Source organism: Enoplosus armatus, chromosome 23 (assembly GCF_043641665.1).
Source record: "Enoplosus armatus isolate fEnoArm2 chromosome 23, fEnoArm2.hap1, whole genome shotgun sequence".
Taxonomy (NCBI): Eukaryota; Metazoa; Chordata; class Actinopteri; order Centrarchiformes; family Enoplosidae; genus Enoplosus; species Enoplosus armatus.
Window position 1 is genome coordinate 176,081 of NC_092202.1, and position 25,761 is coordinate 201,841.

General features: G+C 43.9%; 2 protein-coding genes across 5 annotated transcripts; both read left to right on the forward strand.

Annotated features, from left to right (window-relative positions):
• Positions 1 to 3,269: 3,269 nt before the first annotated feature.
• LOC139306168 (uncharacterized) lies at positions 3,270 to 9,092 on the forward strand. 4 transcript variants are annotated; one of them, XR_011599409.1, is made up of 8 exons: positions 3,270 to 3,308; positions 4,955 to 5,438; positions 5,642 to 6,178; positions 6,249 to 6,648; positions 6,987 to 7,070; positions 7,358 to 7,432; positions 7,521 to 8,791; positions 8,925 to 9,092. XR_011599409.1 is itself a non-coding variant. In XM_070930125.1 (7 exons), the coding sequence occupies exons 1-7, from the start codon at positions 3,295 to 3,297 to the stop codon at positions 8,462 to 8,464; spliced, it is 2,538 nt and encodes an 845-aa protein (XP_070786226.1). In that variant the 5' UTR covers positions 3,270 to 3,294; the 3' UTR covers positions 8,465 to 9,092. The 4 variants fall into 4 exon arrangements, 3 of the variants coding, with proteins under 3 accessions (XP_070786226.1, XP_070786228.1, XP_070786227.1); XM_070930125.1 differs by having other exon boundaries at positions 7,521 to 9,092; XM_070930126.1 differs by lacking the exon at positions 3,270 to 3,308 and adding an exon at positions 3,942 to 4,121 and having other exon boundaries at positions 7,521 to 9,092.
• A 2,235-nt stretch (positions 9,093 to 11,327) lies between these two features.
• atp1b2a (ATPase Na+/K+ transporting subunit beta 2a) lies at positions 11,328 to 22,906 on the forward strand. The gene is made up of 9 exons (XM_070929810.1): positions 11,328 to 11,447; positions 18,878 to 19,006; positions 19,150 to 19,254; positions 19,489 to 19,568; positions 20,389 to 20,514; positions 21,141 to 21,200; positions 21,301 to 21,327; positions 21,995 to 22,090; positions 22,742 to 22,906. Exons 1-9 carry the CDS (start codon positions 11,342 to 11,344, stop codon positions 22,904 to 22,906), a joined length of 894 nt encoding a protein of 297 aa, XP_070785911.1. The 5' UTR covers positions 11,328 to 11,341.
• The last annotated feature ends 2,855 nt before the right edge of the window (positions 22,907 to 25,761 follow it).

Genomic DNA, 25,761 nt, shown 5'->3' on the forward strand with positions numbered 1-25,761 from the left:
TAGACCGACTCTTTATAATGTTATTACAGAGACCCAACAGTTCCCACCATGAGCAAGCACTTTGGCGACAGTGGTAAGGAAAAACTTCCTTTTAAGAGGCAGAAACCTCGAGCAGAACCAGACTCTGGGTGGGGGGTCATCTGCTTTGACCGGTTGGGTTTGAGAGAGAGAGAGAGAGAGAGAGAGAGAGAGAGAGAGAGAGAGAGGAGAGAGAGAGAGAGAGAGAGACGTAGAGACACAGATAGAGAGACAGACAGACAGGCAGAGATGTATGGCAGCACTAGCAGTAGAAATACCAGCTATAATTATAATAATACTGGAAATATGACTAACTAGGCGGCTGGTCCAGTCAGGCCTGAGTCAGCCCTAACTATAAGCGTTATCAAAAAGCAAAGTTTTAAGCCTACTCTTAAAAGTAGAGAGTGTCTGCCTCCCGGACCCAAACTGGGAGCCGATTCCACAGGAGAGGAGCTTGATAGCTGAAGGCTCTGGCTCCTGTTCTGCTTTTGGAGACTCTAGGAACCACAAGCAACCCTGCATTCTGGGAGCGCAGTGCTCTAGTGGGGTAATAGAGTACTATGAGCTCTTTAAGATATCCTCTCCTTAAGCCAGGACCACCAATCTTCTTTGTTAGGGTTAACCTTCCTTCTGCTCACCCAGACTTTATCACCCACCTGAAAAGGAAGGGTACTCGGGTTAGGTCAAGTCTCGATGTCCTTTTTCCTAAGCTTCGGAGTCTGAATGTGTTCATGCATCAAAACCAAATTTTGAGGGGTGTCCCAATTGTTTGGTGCGTTTTTTATGATCCAATCCTTTGCTGCTCTGACAGCTCTTTCAGCAACACCGTTAGTTTCAGACATGTAAGGCACAGACCAAATTTGTCGTACACCGCTTGACTCTAAGAGTTCTGTAACAGTAGTGTTTTTAAAATGTGAACCACTATCAGAAATCCATTCTTATGGATTGGATGGAGAGATATTGAATCAACAACTCTGCTAGATTTGTTGACACTGTTCTGCCTGTAGCTGCTGTCAGAGGGAAGACACGCTTTTCACTTGAACCATTGTCTGCACAAATGAGGAAATACTTGTTTCCTAAAATAGATCTGGTGTGTAAAGGCCCTGCAACATCAGCACTGAAGTGTGTGTGTGGTGTGTCTGTGATGATGTGATGCGGGTGAGTTTCCGTTCTCTTAAAACCTCCAGCTCGCGCACATTGGGAAGAGCTTTTCCTTAAACTGATCACTTCTCCCTTAGCTCCAGGTATATCCACCCCTTCGCTCTTTAGCCATTTCACCACTCTGTCTGCCCCGACATGACCCAACCCCTCGTGTATCTGCTTTAACACTTCTCGGCGGTTGGATTGTGGTACTTTGACTAGATTACTCTTTCCCTCTTTCCATTCACGAGGCATGATCAATCTCAAAGGACCCAGGCCTGTTGGTCGCTGTTGAGCTAATTGATCCACCTCCCTATTTCCGCACGACAGGTAGTCAGTGGCTTCAGTATGCACCTACCCTTGAAGCCATGACTACCTCACCACTGTAGGCCATTCTCTTTAAGCCTGTCTTTCCCTTTAGGAAAAGATAGTTTCTTTAAGCTCTATCCTAATCCCAGCTATGGACCTTTTTCTTAACCTGCCCTTCCTTGGCCGTTGACGTATCACAGTGCACTTTGTGACCGGCGTCTAGGGTGATGTAGGATGCTCTGACGGATTCAGCTACATTGAAGTAAGAGGTGCCTTGCACCGGGCTCCTTTAACGTCCCCGTTGGCTTTGCACGGTATCTGTTCGTTTCCGACCGACCGTAGAGGTAGCTGCTGGTGTAGAGGTAGCTGCTGGTGTAGAGGCGGCTGCTGGTGTAGAGGTAGCTGCTGGTGTAGACTCGGCTGCTGGTGTAAAGGCGGCTGCTGGTGTAGAGGTAGCTGCTGGTGTAGAGGTAGCTACTGGTGTAGACTCGGCTGCTGGTGTAAAGGCGGCTGCTGGTGTAGAGGTAGCTGCTGGTGTAGACTCGGCTGCTGGTGTAGAGGCGGCTGCTGGTGTAGACTCGGCTGCTGGTGTAGAGGCGGCTGCTGGTGTAGACTCGGCTGCTGGTGTAGACTCGGCTGCTGGTGTAGAGGTAGCTGCTGGTGTAGACTCGGCTGCTGGTGTAGAGGTAGCTGCTGGTGTAGACTCGGCTGCTGGTGTAGAGGCGGCTGCTGGTGTAGACTCGGCTGCTGGTGTAGAGGTAGCTGCTGGTGTAGAGGCGGCTGGTGTAGAGGCGGCTGCTGGTGTAGAGGTAGCTGCTGGTGTAGAGGCGGCTGCTGGTGTAGCGGTAGCTGCTGGTGTAGACTCGGCTACTGGTGTAGCGGTAGCTGCTGGTGTAGACTCTGCTGGTGTAGAGGCGGCTGCTGGTGTAGAGGTAGGAGGAGTGACACTAACTAACTCCTGGAACTGAAGAAACTCTTTTAGATGTTTGTTGAAAGAGTTTTTGCGTGAAGTCACTAACTAAAAGATTTGTTTGTGACAGAAACAGTAAAGAGAACAAAGATTTCCGGTAAACATGATCTGTTGTGAGTATGGAGGTTGTCCTGGACTGGTCCTGGATTATCTCAGTCTGACTCTGATGACAGAAGAAGAAGAGTGTCAGTATGATTCTTCATTAGATTATTATCTGACAGGAAGAACTAAAGTAGATTTCATGTGTTATAACTAACTTTCACTGATACTAACTGACTCATATTATGTCACGTTTATTTGTAGAAACTGTTTCTCAGAATATGAAAATAACTCAGGAGAACAGGTACAAGTTACAACAGGTGTGTGTGAAGTCGGATGAGGGTTTTCAAGAATACTGCAAGCAGCATTTCCAGGAGTCGAGCACACGGCCCGCTGTGAACAGCTAAACAGTCCAAATGGGCACTGCACCATTATGTGCTGACAGGGAAGGTGGAGACTGGAGAACAGTTGAATGAGAGTTATATGACAGTTATATAAGTTATAAGTTTCCATTCATGATTTACTGTTAGTTCATTGATTTTTATAATTCACATATGCTTATGATTACTTATGATCTTAAGAACATTGAGTAAATATTAGTGTTCGGATGCTGAATTTATTATTAATAAATAAATATTGTATTTATGTAATAAATGTTAATAAATTCATTATTATCTTTATATTGAAGTCCAGAAAAAAGTAATGTGTAACATTTCATTTGTGCTTCACTCCGAGGCAGGAGGTGGCGCTAACGACCATTATCTCCTGGTTTCCGGCCGGCCATTAAAGAAGAAGAGGAAGAAGAAGAAGAAGAATTTATGCTGTCTGCAGGGTGAGGACCGCTTCAGGTCTTTATAGTTCCTGTTCTGTCTCAGTCTGTTTGTTAGCAGCTGCTCGGTTCAGCTTCGGTTCTGTTTAATGGCACAGGGTGTAAGCTAGCTACAAGTTAACTCCTAAAATCCAAAACAGCGACGATGCCGCGGTTAGCCTGTGTCCCGCTAGCTGTTAGCATCTGTCTGAAGGTAAATACGCTTCCATTATCGGACACGCCCTTCTCTGACGGTCTCCTGTCCGCTGTCTGACCTCAATAAACGGTCAGTCCATTGATAGTGTCAGTCAGTCTGAACAGACAAAGAAACACAAACCTACGGTCCTGATGTCGGCTGCCCTGAACCGGTCCAAGTCTGATAGCTGAGTGGTGCGGAGAGGAGGTAGCGCCAAACTCCATTCTGAAACAGCTTGTTTAGTGTTTCTTCGAATACCGTTACATCCGGAACGTGACTGAATACTCCGAATATCTCTGATAATGTCAATACTGTTATAATACAGTGAACCCTCGCTATAACGCGGTTCACTTTTCACGGTCTCGCTACTTCACGGATTTGCATTGTGTTCTGCATTCTGATTGGCTAAACAGTCTCTCCGCTTCTTCTCTACCTGTGCGTCAATAACGTTGCGGTTTAATATGTACACGTACGTAAAACAGCTTGCCAAATTTACGTTACGTACGTGCAAATTCTCTTGCAATTTCAAGTTTCTCTAAAACCCATAATGTCGACAAAACGTTCTGCACCGACAAAGGCACCTGCGGTCGGGCCCAAAAGGCAGGATGCAGCGGCTCAGTCAGAAGAGCAGTGAAATACACGTGAGTCACTATTTGTCCGACTGTACTTTGTATTTTTTTTCATAATCATTTTTCATTTTCTCCCGTTCGAATCCAATTACACGGGTCGCGGTGGGGCGGTGCTGATCTCCGCAATTTGAAGCCTTCAGTTCACATTGATGATTAAAATTATTATTTGACAGTACAGTAGTTATTTGTAAAAAAAAAAAAAAACGTTTATACAGTACTTTTATTTGTTAAACAAATGCTTGGGCCTGTAAAAAGGGTTTGTTCTTTGGTTTCAATGTATAATAGAGTATTTAATTGTATAATAATTGTAAAAAAAATAAAGGTTTCTACTTCACGGATTTAGCCTATCACGGGTTCTATTTGGAACGTAACCCCCGCGAAAAACGAGGGTTCACTGTATTGTGTTTCCTTTTAGTAATTCGGTATGTAGCTTAAGCACGAAAGCAGGCAACATTATTCTTTCTGTGTAGCATGTAATGTTACGGCCTGATTTTGTCGTTCTATTGATTGTGATCTGGTCCAGTCTGATGCGTGATTAATTGATCAATAATACTTTGAGTGTCAATAGGAGAACTTTTGCCATCTTCCACTGTCGCTCTGCAGAAAAACATTCATTTCATACCTTGTTTTCAGTCTGTAACCTTTATCAGGTTTACATGTTTAGACATTGCTGTCTGGCACAGTGCAGCATGAGGTTCAACCACTGGTGGTGGTGGCATTTTAAAATCCTACTCGGTGGTTTTAAACTGTCCAATTACAAAAAAATAAGATAAACCTCTCTCCTGAAATCATCAAACCTGCCTGCACCATGTTGCTGTTTACCAGTGTGCATGTTTGATCAGTAGGTCCTTTGTTACTGTGGAGACCGCTGTTACCACTGAGGACCACACTGAGGTTGCCATGGCAAACAAGACAGAGCTCCACACCTCAGACCAGACCTCTTCTCCTGATGAAGAGCTAACGAAGCCTGCCAGCCGCCATCCCCGCCGCCGAGCAGCTGCCACCTTAGGCAGGCGGGGTCAGAGAGGGAAGAGGCGGGGCCCTTCAGAGAAGAGGCGTGGTCCGAAGGAGAAGAGGCGGGGCCAGGAGGAGAAGAAGGAGGGCGTGACGGTGAAGAGAACGTGGAGCGACGGGAAGCGTCGGTGGGATAAGAAACATTACTGTGTGTTCTGTCGGCGACCGCAGGTTAAGATCGCTCGTCACCTGCTGAGGAAACACGCTGACCAACAGGAAGTGGTGGCCGCCAGCACGCTGCCAACAGGCTCCAAACAACGACACCTGCTGCTGGAGCACCTGCGCTGCAGGGGCAACTACATGCACAACATCGAGGTTTGTTTACCTGTCTGTTTACCTGTCTACCTGTAGGGGAAACTACCTATACATCATCAAGGTTCGTTTACCAGACTACCAGTCTGTCTACCTGTCTGTTTAGTTGTCTGTCCGTTAACCTTCCTGTTTACCCACAGAGGAAACTACCTGCATAATATTGAAGTCTGACCACCAGTGTACCTGAGTACCTGTCTGTCCCTCAGGTGATCAGACAGGGCAGTGGTGAGATCGTCCCGTGGCGTCAGCCGTCAGAGGAAGTCGATGCCAGGAACTACCTTCCTTGCCCGCTGTGCCTCGGTTTCTTCCTTCGCGCTGATCTCTGGAAACATCAGGCTTCCTGTCGTAAGAAGCTGACTTCAGACCCCTCCAAAGACTCCGCCTCCACAGCAGAGACAACCTCTGACCTCGGGAAGGACAGAACCTCTGACTCCACAGGTAAATCGGCCTGTGATCCAGCAGATGACAGGACCTCCAAGTCCAAAGAGGACACACCTTCTGACCCCCCAGAAGACACTACCACAGCAGACCAGACCGGGACCTCTGAAACCAGTACCAAAGGGCCCGTGACCTCTGACCCCATTGTGGATCAGAGCGTGACCTCTGACCCCGGGGCAGACCGGCCCAAGAAGCGCAGCAGGGTCCAGGCTGCAGCGTCTCGCCTTCTTCCAATTTCCAGCGGAGCATCTGAGAGCTGCAGCGAAGTCCTACACCGCATGAATCAGGACCACGTCTCACACCAGGTCTGTACACTTGTCGATCTGTTTCTCTACCTGTCCCTGTGTTAACACTACTCTTCCTCGCTCTGTCCAGGTCAAATCTGATTGGTTGATATGTAAATATGGAAACAAGTTGATGGGGAACCAAGATGGCAGCCAGAAGAGGTACGACTATGTCAGTCAGAAGCTGAGGGAGCTTGGCAGGTTCCTCCTGGCTGCTAAATCTCTAGACTCTAGAATTCAGACCCTCCAGGACCTTCTGGCTCCAGGCCACCTCAGCCTGGCACTGGCCGCTGCCAGAAAGGCATCCGGATACCGGTGGAGCCGCCCTCCACTGGCGGTGAAGACGACGTTAAAGACGGTTTGTGAGATTGCCATTGGAGAGAGTCTGCAGGATGGAGACTGGGAGGCTGCAGCCAAGACCACCGACTTCTACCACCTGCTGGGGAGGGAGTGGGACAATCTGGGGCTGCTGAATCCTGATCCCGACACAGGTAACACCTGAGTAAACCCTGAGGAGTTACTTAGCTGAATTTTGTCCCGTGAGAAAGAGGAAAGTTTTTACATGTTTGTTGTCAGATTATATGTTAAAGCACCATCAGACAACGGCAAATTCCTTGTAATGTATGTTACTTGGCAATAAACAGTGACTGATTCTGAAAGACCAGAGTTTGTACATTTCTGTGACTCGGGTCTCTGACAGTGTTCAGTTCTTATAGCTCATTAGAGTCATTTTAGGTTTTATACCAATTCCCATCAGGAGACAGTAGGGGGACTTCATATGTTGAACATGATCAATCTACCAGACCGCTTTATGGTTTTTTTTTTCTAGCTGCTCCAGTAGGAGTAGCTAAACTGAAGAAACGATCAAGAATTGAGAAGGAGTGTGAAGAGCAGTCTGACCCAAGACCAGAGGGTGAGTCCTCTGACCCCCAAGTCCAACACTGACTACTGATCATAAACCAGACCCATGGTCAGCCTCTAACCCCAACCCCAAGAGGCCCAACACTGACCCCCTGAACTGTAAATTAAATTACCCCTAACTCAGCCCTTAACCTGACCACTGAAATACACCTGGCTTTTAATCTTTAATCCTGACCGCTAACTCTTAAAACTCAAACCCCTTATGTGTTTCATGCATCCATGCACAGAATATTCACTAGATAGTTTTTGACCTTGTTGTCGGTCTCTGCTTGTCTGTAGTTCCGCCACAGAGCAGTAATCGATCGATGACCTCCGTGATTCCACCAGAGTCCAAACTGCAGACTCCCATCGCTGGTGGGTACTCCTGGATTCAGCTGACCATAAATCCATTCCTAATATGTTTAGGAGGTCTATCTGATATTTCTATCTGTCTGTTTGTCAGTCCCTGTGGCCCCTAGGAAGATCCGACGTCACCCATGGTCGTCTGCAGAGAAGGAGGCAGTCTGGAGACAGTTGGGAGTTCACGTGCTGGTCCAGTCAGTACCGGGGAAGGAGGTCTGTCAGCGCTGTTTGGACCTGGAGCCTGTCCTCCGAGGGCGACACTGGAAAGACATCAAGAACCAGATCCACAACCAGATCCAGAGCCAAAAGAAGCAGCAGTTCCATGCCCAGATGGACCTTCAGGAAAACCAGGAACAACAAGACCAAATCCCAAACCAGAAGAAGCAGCAGCATTACCAGACCCAAATGGACCAACAGGGCAAGGACAACATTCAGAATAAGAAACAGCAGTACCATATCCAGATGGACCACCAAGACCAGGACAACATTCAGAATCAGAAGAAACACCAGTACCATACCCAGTTGGACCACCAGGACCAGGATAACATTCAGAATCAGAAGAAACACCAGTACCATACCCAGTTGGACCACCAGGACCACCTTCAAATTCACAAAAAGCAGCTGTGCCATGGTAGACTAGACCACCAGGACCATATTCAGATCCATAAGAAGCAGCTGTACCAAATGGATGAGCAGACCCAGGGACTGCCGACCACCCTGGATCGGGACACTTCTATACTGTCAGGTACACCTTATGGACCTGATGGGCCACATCGAGTCCCTGGGCAGTCATTGCTGGAGCGGGACCCCACCATCAGTCCATACCCACTTCCACATAGGACCCTGGGGCCTCACATGGACCAGCTGCTGTCCAGAACAGAGTGGACTGACGAGTCTTTAGCCCATCACTACTCAATCAGCAGGCAGCTGGACAGGAACCTGCTCCAAGATGCGTCCCCAGGAGGACCACCGCCCAATCCACACTGTTCACTTCTGATGGACAGGCCCACAAGGGCCCTGAGCACTAATGACTATATTAGATAAGGAAGCGGAAGGCCTCCTTAAGGCTGTCTGTGATAAGTCCTTGAACATTACTTTACAAAATAAAATAGGCCTTTTCCACCACTGGAACTTAACTACCTGTAAATTCAGGTTTTCTATTTATTTAATTAAAAATGTACACATGTAAATGTAAAATAAAATCTGCATTAGCTCCATTTTTTCCATTGTTGTCTGTCCCACAGCTGAACTGCACTCTCTTACAGAACACATATCTGAAACGTTCTGGTATATAAAACACAGTGGAACCCAAAGGCAGAACCTTGAACCTAGACCTTACAGGTTCAGGTTATGAGAAGCTCCAGGTTACAGGTCAGTTAATTCCTGTTGTTGAAAAGAGCTAAACCACAGACCTGAAACTGTTGTCTCCCTGAATATGTGGTGGTGGACTCAGAGAAACAAATGTCCATTTTGTCTTTATGTATTCTTCTTACTCTATTTCCAGCTTTCTGTCCCTATCGAGTTTGGAGTTGTCGACACTGAACCAATTCTAACGTGTCTGGTCTATTCAGGTTTGGTGCTTCCTATTTATCACCAGTAGATGGCAGAGTTCTCACTGATTTGATGACAATAATTTATGCTTTTACAGAAGTATAAAACCATTTTTACAATCTTGAGTCTACATTCTTTCTTTCTGACAACATTTCCAACATACATCACAATAGAGGTCTTCACAGGTTCACTGGGTTCCTAGTAGCCCAGACCAGGGATCTGATGATTTGTTGAAACAAATAAGTAAAATAAAACAATTACAGTTACAATCAGATGACAGTAAAAAAACACGAACACTCAGGAGCTGAGAGGAGAAATACAATAAATACAAGACAGAGTTATCTAGAAGCAGATCCACTGAACATAGAGACATAACGAGTTTATTTTGATGGTTTCTGTCTGATAAATTAAAGAACTTGTTTCTTAAAAGCTTTATTCAATATTTATACTGTTGTCTCATCAAGAAGAACAGACTGTTGACATGAAACTATCTGTTCTGTTATAACTGTAGTGTTTGACTATTAATAGTAATATTCATGCTGAACCCAAACTGTCACGAACTTTCTCAGATGTACTGATTATTGTTGGTCCCAACAGATTATAAACACACAGTTGGACTGGTGTGGAGCCACAGACTGAGTGAACTGTTGCTGTTGGTGTATTTCAGATGTGGGACACACTTGTGCTCAAGACCACAAACCCCAGGTCTGACTGTCCTCGGGTCAGATCGGGTCCAGGCCCAGACTGTCCACCTGTACCCGGAGCAACACTGTCAGGGGAAAAATAAATACAGTAAAATTATTAAATAGAATAATTAATAATTAGAGCATCTTAAAGGTTCTACATGGAGTTTTCACAAAGTCCTTGGACGATATGTTAAACCAACTGGCCACAGTCAGCCCAACAAGCGCACATGTGTGTGTGCGGCGACCCTTGTAGTTTCAGCTGTGTGTTCGCTACGCTGCACAAACTCTCTTAGCTTTTTTTTTGTCTAATAAATAAACTCAACAATAAACGCTTAATCCACCGGGTTAGTTGTGAAAATGTAAAATATTCCAATGTTACACACTGTGTTCCCCCGCTGCGTCCCTCTGCCGTTACTGGCCTCTCTGGGTTAGCTTGCTGAACGAGTCTGTCGCTGAGCAGCGGCTTGGACTAGTTTTTAGTTAAATAACGGCGATGGACAATATATTCGTCCAATTGTCCTTTTTTATACACCTTTGCTTTGAACCATTACATAATTTATTGTTAGCTAAAATCAACGCTGTCATAATACATCAGTTAGTATCATGGATCATGTTAGCTGGTGAATAAATTTGGCAAGCTAACCAACTAACTCAAATAGTATTTTGCCAGCGATAACGTTAGCAAGAAAGCAAGCTAATGGTAGCTAGCTATGCTGCATTGATATGCTGTTGGTTGCTTCATAACATTAGCTGATAAAGTAATTTGCAAACGGCAGCTAGCCAATTTACCAGCCATATCAGCCCGGGAGTCTGGATGAATCAGTTGACGTTATCCACTGAAGACAGTATTTTGCTAAGTTAACTAGCTAGCAATTTGTCTGCATTAGCAAGCAAGCTACGTGGACTTTGTGTTGACGTTAGCGGACTCCATTTTTAAGCTAATGTTAGCTAGTGTTGCACACTGTTGTCACTGTAGGAGGGCTGAACATGGAGCTGAAGAGGGGCTCAGGCACTCGAGAGCACGTCTAACATCACATCCCGAGTCCTCTATGCAGAAGTCAGTCGACAGGCAGTCGACAGAGAAAGTCGGGGAGGGTCTCATTTACACTCTGTTCACACATTTGTGATAAAAGCAATTAATACATTTAAATTGTTACATGTAGAACCTTTAAATAAAAAAGTGTGTGTTGCTGAAACATGTTGTGTGATGATGTTGATGATGATGAGGAGACATTCAACAGTGTTGAAGAGTCCAAACAGTTACAGGAGATAAAACTGTTTCTTACATGCGCTTGTGAAACACATGAGTGACGTCATCACATTCGGTCATGCAAAATGTCTTCCGTCATCACGTCACACACAGGGGGCGGGGCCTGTCCTGATGAAGCCCCTCTGTGATTGGCGTGTGAGGGGAGCAGATGTGACGTCAGATAGTGTTGGGGTTAGGGGGAGATAAAGCGCAGCGACACCGTCCTGTCTCTCTCTCTGCCTGTATCTCTCTCTGTCTAATCTCACCGGTCATCATCGATCCACCGGATCGATACACCGACACTGATCGTTGTTTAACTGAATATTAAAGCAGCAGCGGCGGCGGGAGGCTCGTGCCTTCAGTGCGGGAACATCGCGCGCCGTCAGAACCCACAGCCCGACCTACTTCTTCATCCTCCTCATCTTCTTCATCATCATGTCCGGCACCAAGGAGGAAGACCGCAAAGGCTCGAGTGAGTGGCGGGAATTCTTCTGGAACCCGCGAACTCACGAGCTACTGGGTCGAACCGCCTCGAGCTGGGGTGAGTCCCATCCACTCTCTGTTTCTCTCTCTCTCCCACCGTCAGGGTCTCTCTACCACTCTCACTCTCTCTCTGTTTGTAAAGGCCTCTCTAGCTCTATTCAGTTTAAATCATCTTTATTATCATGAGCACCAACTAAAATACACATTACTGAATTATTAATATTACAACATATTACTGTGTGTGTTTATGTCTCTCTACTTAAACCCCTCTCTGTTAATGTCTCTCTACCTAAACCTCTCTCTCTCTTTCTGTGTATTTTAGAGTTTATATTCAAGCCAAAGCTAAATTACTTATTATTGAAATATTTGTATTTTAATAATAAAACATGTTGTTAAACAATGCTGACATATATACAATCCATTAGAAGATATACACAAACTACATGATTGAACACTAAGTCATTTTTCTCTCTCGCTCTCTGTGAATGTCTCTTTACCTCTCTCTCTCTCTCTCTCTCTCTTTCTCTGTCTTTTTTTAATGTTATTCAATTCAAATAATCTTTATTAAACATTTCCAAGTTGATGTTTTGTCCAAAACCTAAAGAGGTTCAGTTCACTTTGAAATAAAACAGAGAAACAGAGATATTTGGTTCAATTGTGGATGAATTCAGTAACCATGGCGATGCATTTTGTTCTCAACTGTGACATTTTGAATTTGTTACCACTCGGATTCACACCTCTGGCCTTTTGACCATGGCAACATCAGCTGAGGCTCATGGGTATTGTAGTATTAAGAGCCATGGACTAAAATGTAGTAGTATGTGAATAAGTCTCCTTCATCTTCATGTTTTTTTTATCATGCTTGCTCACACTTGTGACTTGATTATCGGTTTAGACAACAGGAAAGATTATGCTGCTGTATTAATAGATTTAGCAAAAGCCTTTGATACAGTTGACCATTCTGTACTTAAGAAGGATTGCTGGCTTTGATAGGAATTCTTGCAGCTGGTTTCAGTGCTACTGATGTGACAGACAGTGTGTGAGGATGGGGGGGGGGGGCAGTCCGGATTCCTGCCAATTAAATTGGGTGTGCTGCAGGGATCTATTCTGGGCCCTGTCCTGTTCACCATTTAAATCAATGAAATGATCTCTTCCCCATGGTTCTTCTCAAATATCTCTGTGAGAACAATACTATTTTTACTGTCTTGCAGATACTGTTCAAGTAGCCATTGAGAAACTGTAACTCTCATGCATTACAACATTCTCTTACTAATCTAAACTGATACTTAATGCAAATAAAACAAAATTCATGATTCATCCTCAAGACCCAAACACAACAACTTTTCTGTCAGTTCTGGACTGTGGGGATGTAATGCTGGTGGCCCTGTTTACCACCCAGCCCTGAGGGTTATTACAGGTGATAGCTTCAGCACTCACCACTGTTTCCTCGATGATAAGGTCGGTTGGTCGTCTTTAACATGTAATATGTAAAGCCCTGGTCAGAAAACTACCATCATACATCACATCTGTGTTGCATTGGAACCCTCTCTCCAGTGACTGGCTGGTTCTTCAGGTACCTCGTGCCAGGACTGACCTGGGTAGGATTGCTTTTAGTATTACTGCATCAGAATCATGGAATCTCTGAGTGAATCTCTTTCAGTGTGACCCAAAACTGAATACTGTCATACCTCTTGGACATTTTAGGACTGTCCTTAATAACCGTCCTGCCTGTTTGAACTGATTTTGTAAATTTGTATTCTCCATGGTGTAATCTTGGCATCATTGTGAATGAGGGCCACCCTCAATGATTTCTCCAAGAATCTTAAATAAAGGTTGAATTTAATTAAATTAATGATAATGCTAATGCTAAGCCTATTACATCACAGTTAGGGAGGGGCCAGATAATTCAGCTGAACTGGACTTTCAAATCCAAACAGACACAAACTGATGTTGAGCAGAAAGATCTGTGTGATCACGTTAGTGTCGAGTTCCTCTTTAAAGATTAGTGATCATGATACTGGTGATGTGTAGTACTGCAGTACACACACATACACACGCACATGCGTCCTATTTTCTCTTTAGTTCATCGAGTCTCCTTTAAGAGAGAGAGACAGAGATTATAAATAGAGAGAGAGAGAGTGACCTTCAGACAGGACATGGCTGACAGAGGACGAGCGAGCATCACTGATAGAGAGAAACATCTACTAACAGAGAGGGTATATATAACTTATATTGCTAAACTCAATAATTATATGCTGTTTATTTTCCTGATGTCTTAAAATGATTATAATAAACTTTATTTACATATATGACATTTAAACAAATACATTTTAAAAAATTAAATACAATAAAATGGTCCAATTATAGGAATCAAATTTAAAATAAGATCCATTGAATTATTAGATTCGATAAATGGTGGACTTCACTTATAAAGAACTGGTCAACCTTAACAGTTCTCAAAGCGCTTTACAGATTACGTCCCTTTCACACACACTTTCACACACCAGTGGCGACCAAGCTGCCATGCAAGGTGCTGGCTTCCATCAGGACCAAGTTAGGGTTCAGGGTCTTACTCAAGGAAACTTTGACATGTGGACGGGGGAAGCTGGGGAGCCAGGGATCCAACCTGCTCTACTTCCCGTGCGACAGTGCTAACCAATGCAGATACATACATACATACATAATTTTTTTTAAACTTGCGGTAAGATTCAAGAAAAACCAGGATACAGACGACTGTAACTATAACTAATTATTTAGGCTATGGTTACATTTTAGATGATTCTGTCTGGTTCTGTTCTGCCAACAGAGGACCAGATGAGGTCCAGATCTGTGGCTGCAGGGTTTGGAGGGGTTTGGACTTAGATCCAGTTATCAGGACACAGTCCAGTTCTGGTCTAGTGTCAGCACACAGACTCACACCAGAGTACTGGTTTTGATTCTGGTCAGTCTGACTTTAATCCAGTTAACCCACTGCTGGACTGAACCACTCTGTGTACATATACTATGGATACTTTCTATCAGTTACTATCCTGAAATGTTTAATAAGACCAGTATCAACACTGATCCAACAGATCTGTAGCACAAATTCACAAATCACTTTATTCCAGATTCTGAATGGGAGTCAGTCGAGTTCATCATCACCTGGAAACTGAAACTGTACAAACCTGTCTGTAGACCAGTAGACTGGTGATAGACTGGTGATAAACTGATGATAGACTGATGATAGCCTGATGATAGACTGATGATAGACTGGTGATAAACTGATGATAGACTGATGATAGCCTGATGATAGACTGATGATAGACTGGTGATAGACTGATGATAGACTGATGATAGCCTGATGATAAACTGGTGATAAACTGATGATAGACTGATGATAGCCTGATGATAGACTGATGATAGACTGGTGATAGACTGGTGATAGACTGATGATAAACTGATGATAAACTGGTGATAAACTGATGATAGACTGGTGATAGACTGGTGATAAACCGATGATAGCCTGATGATAAACTGGTGATAGACTGATGATAGCCTGATGATAAACTGGTTATAGACTTGTGATAAACTGGTGATAAACTGATGATAGACTGATGATAGCCTGATGATAGACTGATGATAGACTGGTGATAGACTGATGATAGCCTGATGATAAACTGGTGATAAACTGATGATAGACTGATGATAGCCTGATGATAAACTGGTGATAAACTGATGATAGACTGATGATAGCCTGATGATAGACTGATGATAGACTGGTGATAGACTGGTGATAGACTGATGATAGCCTGATGATAAACTGGTGATAAACTGATGATAGACTGATGATAGACTGATGATAGCCTGATGATAAACTGGTGATAGACTTGTGATAAACTGGTGACAGACTGGTGATAAACTGGTGATAGACTGGTGATAAACCGATGATAGCCTGATGATAAACTGGTGATAGACTGATGATAGCCTGATGATAAACTGGTTATAGACTTGTGATAAACTGGTGATAGACTGGTGATAGACTGGTGATGAACTGATGATAGACTGATGATAGCCTGATGATAGACTGATGATAAACTGGTGATAGACTGATGATAGACTGATGATAGCCTGATGATAGCCTGATGATAAACTGGTGATAGACTGGTGATAAACTTGTGATAAACTGGTGACAGACTGGTGATAAACTGGTGATAGACTGGTGATAAACCGATGATAGCCTGATGATAAACTGGTGATAGACTGATGATAAACTGGTGATAGACTGGTGATAAACCGATGATAGCCTGATGATAAACTGGTGATAGACTGATGATAAACTGGTGATAGACTGGTGATAAACCGATGATAGCCTGATGATAAACTGGTGATAGACTGATGATAGACTGATGATACCCTGATGATAAACTGGTGATAAACTGATGATAGACTGATGATAGACTGATGATAGCCTGATGATAAACTGGTGATAGACTTGTGATAAACTGGTGATAGACTGGTGATAAACTTGTGATAAGCTGGTGATAAACTGGTGATAGACTGGTGATAAACCGATGATAGCCTGATGATAAACTGGTGATAGACTGATGATAGCCTGATGATAAACTGGTGATAGACTTGTGATAAACTGGTGATAGACTGGTGATAAACTGGTGATAAACTGGTGACAGACTGGTGATAAACAGATGATAGCCTGATGATAAACTGGTGATAGACTGATGATAGACTGATGATAGCCTGATGATAAACTGGTGATAGACTTGTGATAAACTGGTGATAGACTGGTGATAAACTGGTGATAGACTGGTGATAAACTGATGATAGACTGATGATAGCCTGATGACAGACTGATGATAGACTGGTGATAGACTGATGATAGACTGATGATAGACAGGTGATAGACTGGTGATAAACTTGTGATAAACTGGTGACAGACTGGTGATAAACTGGTGATAGACTGGTGATAAACCGATGATAGCCTGATGATAAACTGGTGATAAACTGATGATAGACTGATGATAGACTGATGATAGCCTGATGATAAACTGGTGATAGACTTGTGATAAACTGGTGATAGACTGGTGATAAACTTGTGATAAGCTGGTGACAGACTGGTGATAAACTGGTGATAGAATGGTGATGGACTGGTGATAGACTGGTGATGGACTGGTGATAGACTGGTGATAAACTGGTGACAGACTGGTGATAGACTGGTGACAGACTGGTGATAAACTGGTGATAGACTGGTGATAAACTGGTGACAGACTGGTGATAAACTGGTGATAGACTGATGATAAACTGGTGATAAACTGGTGACAGACTGGTGATAAACTGGTGATAGACTGATGATAGACTGGTGATAAACTGGTGATAGACTGATGATAAACTGGTGATAGACTGGTGATAGACTGGTGATATCAGATCACCAGACTGTTCACACACACACACACACACACACACACTTGCACAGTCAGACCGTCTCTGTAACGTCACACTGATATAAAACTAACTCAGTGTTTCACTGATTTGAAGTCTGCTCAGGCTTTACATAACTACTCTCTCATGATGTCATATTTCCCATCATGCACCAGGGCAGTGGATGTTTGGCCTTGATGGAGACTGAAGGACACACACGCTCATGCACATACACACTCTTACACACTGACACACACACAAGTGAACAACATCAGAGAGCAGTGCTACCGTGTGTGTGTGTGTGTGTGTGTGTTTTACTGAGTGTGATACTTAGTGTTACTGTGTGTGTGTTATTATGTGTGTATGTGTTACTGTATGTGTTACTGAGTGTGATACTTAGTGTTATTGTGTGTGTTATTATTTGTGTGTGTGTTACTGTGTGTGTGTGTGTGTGTGTTATGTGTATGTGTGTTATTATGTGTTTATGTGTTACTGTGTGTGTGTGTGTGTGTGTGTTACTGTGTGTGTTTTATGTGTGTGTGTGTGTGTTACTGTGTATGTGTGTGTTATTATGTGTTTATGTGTAACTGTGTGTGTGTGTGTGTGTGTGTGTGTGTGTGTTACTGAGTGTGATACTTAGTGTTACTGTGTGTGTGTGTGTGTGTGTGAGTGTGTGTGTGTGTGTTTGTGTGTGTGTGTTACTGTGTGTGTTATTGTGTGTGTGTGTGTGTGTGTGTGTGTGTGTGTTACTCTGTGTGTGTGTGTGTGTGTGTTAATCTGGATTAGCAGACAGACGAGGTTGATTGGACTGTAATCTATCCACTCACAAACACGAATGTTGGTCTTAATGTACTTGTGAGGACCCGCATTGACATCATCTTAAAGGAACAGTACAATATTTTAATTTTAATTCACTTTAAAGGTCACGTGACTAGAGTCGTGCAATTTGTTTTCAGTACAGCATGAAAACACTCAGTACACAGAGTCAGCAGCACAACATACATACAGACATATCACACAATGTAGAAGATGTACAGTGACTCTGCTATAGAAGATATGCAGTGACTCTGCAGTAGAAGATCTGCAGTGACTCTGCAGTAGATGTGCAGTGACTGCTGTAGAAGATGTGCAGTGACTCTGCAGTAGTAGACATGCAGTGACTCTGCAGTAGTAGATGTGCAGTGACTCTGAAGTAGAAGATGTGCAGTGACTACAGTAATAGACGTGTAGTGACTGCTGTAGTAGATGTGCAGTGACTCTGAAGTAGATGTGCAGTGACTGCTGTGGTAGACTTGCAGTGACTGAAGTAGATGTGCAGTGACTCTGCAGTAGAAGATGTGCAGTGACTCTGCAGTAGATGTGCAGTGACTGCTGTAGAAGATGTGAAGTGACTCTGCAGTAGTAGACGTGCTGTGACTCTGTAGTAGTAGACTTGCAGTGACTCTGAAGTAGATGTGCAGTGACTTTGCATTAGTAGACATGCAGTGACTCTGCTGTAGATGTGCAGTGACACTGCTGTCCTGCCTTCAGTGTGGAGTTCAGTCCGCCACAGTGGATGCAGAACAGAGAAAACTCTGACCGAGATGAGCGACCACAGGCTTCTCTGAGTGATGGGACGGCTAAATATCCTGAAGAGCGCACTGGTGGGGCAGGGGTGGAGGGTTTGACCAGGGCTTGGAGGTGGGAAGGAGCAGTTTCTGGTGCTGGCTCCTGTAGTTTAATATTTAGAACAGAGGTTAAATTGGAACAGCTGACTGTGAATCAGAACGCAGGATTCTCTGCTGCCGGGTGAAAAAATGATTTATAATTTGTAAAACTGATCAAACAGTTTAAACTGACTGCTGTTAATGTAAAATAACCAATAAGAAGATGAGACAGACAGAGAGCTGATATACACTGAGCACAGAGATTAGTCGCCCCCCCCTCCATTCACTGTGAATGTAGGTCATCCGCAGGGGGCGGGGCTTAACACATGAGGATTATAAAGATGACATTTAGAGGAGTGGGGGAGGAGAGGATGTGATGCACTTCACTGTATGATAAAATAACTCCTGCCCCCCCCCCCCCCCCCCCCAGGTCTGATCCTGCTCTTCTACCTGGTCTTCTACCTTTTTCTGGCCGGGATGTTTGTTCTCACCATGTACATCATGCTGCTGACGCTCGATGACTACAAACCCACCTGGCAGGACCGCCTGGCCACTCCAGGTGAGGAAAACAAACACACACAAACCCAAACTCCACCCAACTGATTGGTTAGAGTAGTGTCTGTGTTTCAGGAATGATGATTGGTTGTTTAACGGGGCTCTGGCTGTGATTGGTCAACGAGGACTTGTATTTTCATGTTTCAGGGATGATGATTCGTCCAAAAGGCGATCAGCTGGAGATCAGTTTCTCGGTCTCAGACACTGAGAGCTGGGACGGCTTCACCCACAACCTCAACACCTTCCTCTCCTGTAAGATGCTTGTTAATTAATCTGAATATTAATTATAACATGTGATGTAATAGATATTAGTTATATAAAATGAAATGACTTCATATACACAGTTTGTTGTCCGATTGTGTTTCAAATAAAATCATCTGTTTTGAACATCCTGATCAATATCAGATATGTTTTACATTTTACACTGTCTACCTGTCTGTCTCTCTACCTGTCTCTCTGCCTGTCTTTCCACCTGTCTGTCTGCAGCATACAACGACAGCTATCAGGTTCAGACCAATGATAACTGCCCTCCAGATCAATACTTTATTCAAGAGGACAGTGGAGAGGTAAACCTGACTGCCTCACTCTCTACCTGTCTCACTACCTGACCCAGTCTCTACCTGTCTGTTAGTCTACCTGTCTGTTTCTCTGACTGCCTCACTCTCTACCTGTCTCACTGCCTGACCTAGGCTCTACCTGTCTGTCTCTCTACTTGTCTGTCTCCCTACCTGTCCCACTCTCTACTTGTCTGTCTCCCTACCTGCCCCACTCTCAACCTGTGTTACTCTCTACCTGTCTCACTCTACCTGTCTGTCTCACTCTACCTGTCTGTCTCACTGCCTGACCTAGGCTCTACCTGTCTGTCTCTCTACTTGTCTGTCTCCCTACCTGTCCCACTCTCTACTTGTCTGTCTCCCTACCTGCCCCACTCTCAACCTGTGTTACTCTCTACCTGTCTCACTCTACCTGTCTGTCTCACTACCTGTCTCATTGCCTGACCTAGGCTCTACCTGTCTGTCTCTCTACTTGTCTGTCTCCTTACCTGTCCCACTCTCAACCTGTGTTACTCTCTACCTGTCTCACTCTACCTGTCTGTCTCACTACCTGTCTCAGTCTCTACTTGTCTGCCTCCGCTTGTCTCACTACCTGTCTCACTCTCTACCTGTCACACTCTCAACATGTGTTACTCTCTACCTGTCTGTCAGTCTACCTCTGTCTCAGTTTCTACTTGTCTGTCTCTCTACTTGTCTGTGTCTCTACCTGTCACACTCTCGACATGTGTTACTCTCTACCTGTCTCACTGCCTGTCTCAGTCTCTTCTTGTCTGCCCGTCCACCTGTCTGTGTCTCCGCCTGTCTCATCCTCTACCTGTCTGTCTCTCTGCAGGTCAGGAACAATCCCAAGCGTTCCTGTCAGTTTAATCGGACGATGTTGGAGGAGTGTTCTGGGATTTCGGATCGTTTCTATGGTTACAGCAGAGGTCAGCCCTGCATCCTCATCAAACTGAACCGGGTACGTTGACCTGTGACTTCTGACCTCTGACCCCAATCCAAACAGACTGCAGCACACCAGCAGACTGAACACAATGAAGTTGTATTGGTTCCAGTTTCTGCTGTCTCTCTGTGTACTCTGCTAACAGGAGCTGCTAACAGCTCATTCAGAGACAAATATAGACTAAAATACATTACAACAGCGCATCTGATGAGCTTTAATTATTTATGTTGTCTTCTTGGTTCCCTAACAGGCCTATATGTTGGTGTTAGCATGTTTGCATTTGAAAAAAAGGCAGAGGTCCACTTTAAAATACAAGGAGGGGTCAGAAACAGGAGGTCATTAAACTACAGGAGGAGCAGCCAGTTCACACAGAAACAGGAGCTCATTAAACTAACTAACAAACTAACTAAACTAATTAAACAGGAGGAGCAGCCACTGGACAGAAATACAGGTTGAATGAGGCTTATGGCAAATATGCACTCTTAAACTGTGTCTTTTGTGGGTGGGGTTTGAATCACACACACACAGAAAGGTTAAAGTCACTGTATTACAGTACTAATCACAAGTCTGTAGTATTCATTTAATACTACAGAGAGTGTACTAACAGTCTCCTGATATGTCTGTCTACCTGTCTGTCTCTCCAGGTGATTGGTATGTTGCCGGGGAAGGATGGTCAGTCTCCTTATGTCACCTGTGGAGCCAAGGTCTGTCTGTCTGTCTGTCTGTCTGTCTGTCTCACTGTTTGTTACACCATCTGTCTTCATCTCATGTGTTATCTCCACCTTTTCACCCCTCCATCTTCAGAGGTACAAAGTGGAGAAAAATGAGTGGGTAAGAACAGTAGAAAAGGAAGATCGTAGAACACAGAACCTTTATTGTCCCAGATCCCAAGTCCTCATATTGATTATCTGCAGATACCAAGTCTGATCCGCAGCAGTACAGTAAAAACAGGATTCCCGATACCAACGTAGAACCACAGAGTTAGAACATAGAACCACTGTGTTAAAACATGGAACCAGTGTTAGAACGTAGAACCAGTGTTAGAACTTAGCCAGTGTTAGAACGTAGAACCAGTGTTAGGACTTAGCCAGTGTTAAAACATGGAGCCAGTGTTAGAACGTAGAACCAGTGTTAGAACTTAGCCAGTGTTAAAACATGGAACCAGAGTTAGAATGTAGAACCAGTGTTAAAACATGAAACTAGTGTTACAACTTAGCCAGTGTTAAAACATGGAACCAGTGTTAGAACATAGAACCAGCGTTAGGACTTAGCCAGTGTTAAAACATGGAGCCAGTGTTAGAACGTAGAACCAGTGTTAAAATATGAAACTAGTGTTAGAATTTAGCCAGTGTTAAAACATGGAACCAGTGTTAGAACGTAGAGCCAGTGTTAGAACAGTATATCTAAGTTTCTGTAGGAAGTGTATCACTGCAGGTTATTGATGACTGATCTGAACTGAGGTATTGATCAGTGTGTGTGTGTGTGTGTGTGTGTGCAGAGGGAGGACAGTGATAAGATTGGACCTCTGGCATATTATCCTCCTAATGGAACCTTCAACCTCATGTACTACCCATACTACGGCAAGAAAGCTCAGGTAATACACTTCATACACACTAAACGCACATTAAACACACACACACACACACACACACACACTCAGTGCAGCAGTCATCCTCCAGGTTGATCTGTTGGATCTGATAAGATGTAATGGATCTAATGGATCTACATATTTAACTCATACAGGTCCAGTAGATCTTCTAGATCTGCTAACATAGATCTGTTGGATCTGACAACATGGAGATCTACTAGAACAAAACTATTGGATCAATTAACAGTTGAGTTGATTTAAATCATCTCAGTGAAGAGCGCCACTATGTGCCACACATAATTAACATTAAAAGAGACAAAATGAAAGATTATTATTTTACGACACTACTAGGAATAATCAGGCCATAGTTAAACTTGAAAAGAAAAAGGAACTTGAAAAAGCAAATTTAAAATGTAAAGCTTCAATGGAAATGCTCAAACTGAAAGATTAAACTGTAAAAATGAAACAGAAAATGGAAATAAAAAAGGGAAACATCTTTTCCATCTTTTCCAAATGAAAATGGAAAAGATACAATTTAAAATGCCAAATGATCCAAAAGATCCATGGTTGTGGACACTTGATAGTACTTCCTTACTGAGACGATACTTACTTCGGTGATGTCATATTATTCAGTTTGTGATCTGTTCATTGTCTTAGGTGAACTACACCCAGCCGCTGGTGGCCGTGAAGTTCCTGAATGCCTCTCTGAACACAGACATCAACATCGAGTGTAAAATCAACTCCAACACGCTCGCCGACGGCAGCGAGAGAGACAAGTTCGCCGGCCGGGTTTCCTTCAAACTCCGAATCAATGACAAATAAGCACATCTGCAAAACACACACATGTAAACACACTTGCACACACAGGTTAAAGCTGCACTAACCCAGATGTTTAAATGAACTGTCCCCGTCCACAGTCTCCCTGTTAGAGCCTCAAACACAGCAGGTGTGTTTCTGTATCCACATAGAATCATTTGTATTCCAGCTTCATGATGCGTTCACTGACCCTCTGATTTATTTTGAAGTATTTGTCACCTTTAGTTACAGTCTGTCCCCAGTAGTCGTGTAAAGGCATATTTTGTTTTGTATTTTCTCTGATATGATCCGCAATGCAGCTTTAACTCAACACACTGACCCTGAAACCAACCAATCAGCATGCAGACACGCTCTGATGTCAAGACAGACGACAGGAGGATCTTCACCTCCATCATTATATCAATCTGCACGAATCAAAGACCAAATTATTGATCGCACAGCTGATGTGTTTACTGATCAACGGTTTATTTGTACATGACTTCATTTATTTATTACTTGTTCATTTATTTATTTGGGTTATTTTGTATGACAATATTATTAATTATTAATATTCGTTTGACTTGGATTGGTTTCTGTAAATGTATCATCAGATAAGATTGGCTTTTATTAGCCAGTTCAGAAAACAGTTTTAAACCATATTAACACCGAAAGACAACTAAATAGTGACAGAAATGCCTGGACTAGATCCCACACCACAATAGAAACAAATTCAGAATGTGGTAACCAAACAGTTTAATAACAGTACAGAAACTGGAGACCACATCAAAGCAGAAACCAGTTCAGAAAACACAACTAGTTACAGAAATGTGAAAAGATTTGGAAAACAGTTTACTAAAGATGTAAGGAATCAGAACAGAAACCTGTTCTGACATCAGATCTTAACCCAGCTCAGAAACCAGAACAGAAACCATATCATGAGTAGTTCAGAATGAGGACCAGTTCAGTTTGTAAACCAGATCGCAAATCAGTTCAGAAACCAGTTTAAAAGCAACAGTCAGTTGAGACATCAGACCAGAAACCAGTTGAGGAACTGGTCAGTCTCATCGGCCATGTGAAACCTCTGTCTCGTTTGTTGTCACGGAAGCAGCTGAATCCGCAGCAGATCAGATGCCAGCTTTAGTAACCATGGCAACAGTATTGGTGTTTGATGTCATATCTTTTCTTATTTTCTTTTTGTTTCTGTCCTTGTTGCCACAGCAGAGTGGCTCGTTAGTTAATTAGATCATTAATTAGTGAAAGACATAATGAGTTGGTTAATGACTTAGGGAGTCGTTAGTTGTTAGGTGTTTTTTTGTTCACTGTTGATTTGTTTACGTGTTTGTTTTGTTTACTATCGTCATCATGGAGCTGAGCATGACCACCGTTACCATGACAACCAGGCCATGTGACACATACACACACACACACACACACTCCCCACCTGTCAATCACTCTATTGTGCCACGTTGAAACACCCCTCCCCACCTGACCAGCCAATCAGATGGTCCTGCTGTATGATGTCATGATACTTGTTTGTGACTTGTTGTTTTCTCCTGCCTGAAAATATCCTTGTGTTTAACAGACAATTAAAAAACAAAGAAATTAAACAGAAAAACTAAAAAAGAAAAAGTGTTTGTGTGATTAATGGAGAGGCATAGCCAACAAAAGACTACAAACTGGAATACTTCCAACTTTAAGGACAACAAACTGGAATACCTCCAGCTTTAAAGACTACAAATTGGAATACATCCAGCTTTAAAGACTACAAAATGTGGCACTTTCAGGTTTACCTGGAATTGCTAATGGCACCTGCCAGGGAGATGCCACAGTGCCACTATGTGTGGCACCAGCAACATGGCACAGTATTTGCTGCACCTGCTGGCAAGATGCCATGAAAAGTGGCAGCTGCTGTGGCAGCTGGCACTGTTTGTGGCACCTGCCTCGGCTGCTGGCCAGTTGGCCCTGTTTCTAGCAGCTGCCCGTTTCTGGCATCTGCTGGTGAGATGCCACAGTACCTGCCACCACCGTCTCTTCTCAGCTCTTCTGAAACCAGTTTCCACCAAAATACCAACCACTGTCTCTGCGCTGCCTCGTGATCCTCCCAGCTGTTTGTTCCTTGATGAAAGGACAATTGGATTCTTTTAGGCTCATCAATACGCACCTGAGGCATGTGGTGAAGGTCAGCATGGTGAGCCGGTTTTACCAACCAGTAGAGTTGGTAGTAAAATATCTTTTTCATTTTTCATTTGGAGGTGAATAGGCCTCTGAAGTATTTGTTTTAGTACAGGGACATGGAGGTGTTTAAAAGCCACATCAGGAAGAAGAAATCTGGCAAAGGTCAAACTTGACTTAAATAAACTTGTTTATGCCCAGCAGAGGATGTACTTCCTGAGGCAGCTGAGGAAGTTTAACCTGCCACAAACAATGCTGGTTCACTTCTACACTGCCATCATAGAGTCCATCCTCACCTCCTCCATCACCGTCTGGTACGCTGCTGCCTCCACCAAGGACAGACGCAGACTGCAGCGTATCATCCGCTCTGCAGAGAGGGTGACCGGCTGCAACCTCCCGTCTCTTCAGGACCTGTACTCCTCCAGGACCCTGAGGAGAGCAGGGAAGATCGCTGTCGACCCCTCCCACCCCAGACACTGTCTGTTTGACCCCCTCCCCTCTGGCAGGAGGCTGCAGTCCACCAGGACCAAAACCTCCCGCCACAGTAACAGTTTCTTCCCCTCTGCAGTCAACCTGATGAACACGGCCACAGTCTTGCACTGACCCCCCCACCCCCCAACACAAACACAAGTACGTACACAGCCCTGTCCCCCCCTGCGTTAACACACGCACCCCCCTATAATACTGGACACTTTACCTGGACACTTTAT

Excerpts from the sequence above, each read along its gene's own strand:
- atp1b2a (XM_070929810.1), top strand. The coding sequence starts at position 11,342 with ATGTCCGGCACCAAGGAGGAAGACCGCAAAGGCTCGAGTGAGTGGCGG. Across the intron at positions 21,201-21,300 it reads ATGTCACCTGTGGAGCCAAG|AGGTACAAAGTGGAGAAAAA; the intron begins GTCTGTCTGTCT and ends CTCCATCTTCAG. Across the intron at positions 22,091-22,741 it reads ACTACGGCAAGAAAGCTCAG|GTGAACTACACCCAGCCGCT; the intron begins GTAATACACTTC and ends TCATTGTCTTAG.
- LOC139306168 (XM_070930125.1), top strand. Across the intron at positions 6,179-6,248 it reads AGGACCACGTCTCACACCAG|GTCAAATCTGATTGGTTGAT; the intron begins GTCTGTACACTT and ends CGCTCTGTCCAG. Across the intron at positions 7,433-7,520 it reads ACTGCAGACTCCCATCGCTG|TCCCTGTGGCCCCTAGGAAG; the intron begins GTGGGTACTCCT and ends TCTGTTTGTCAG.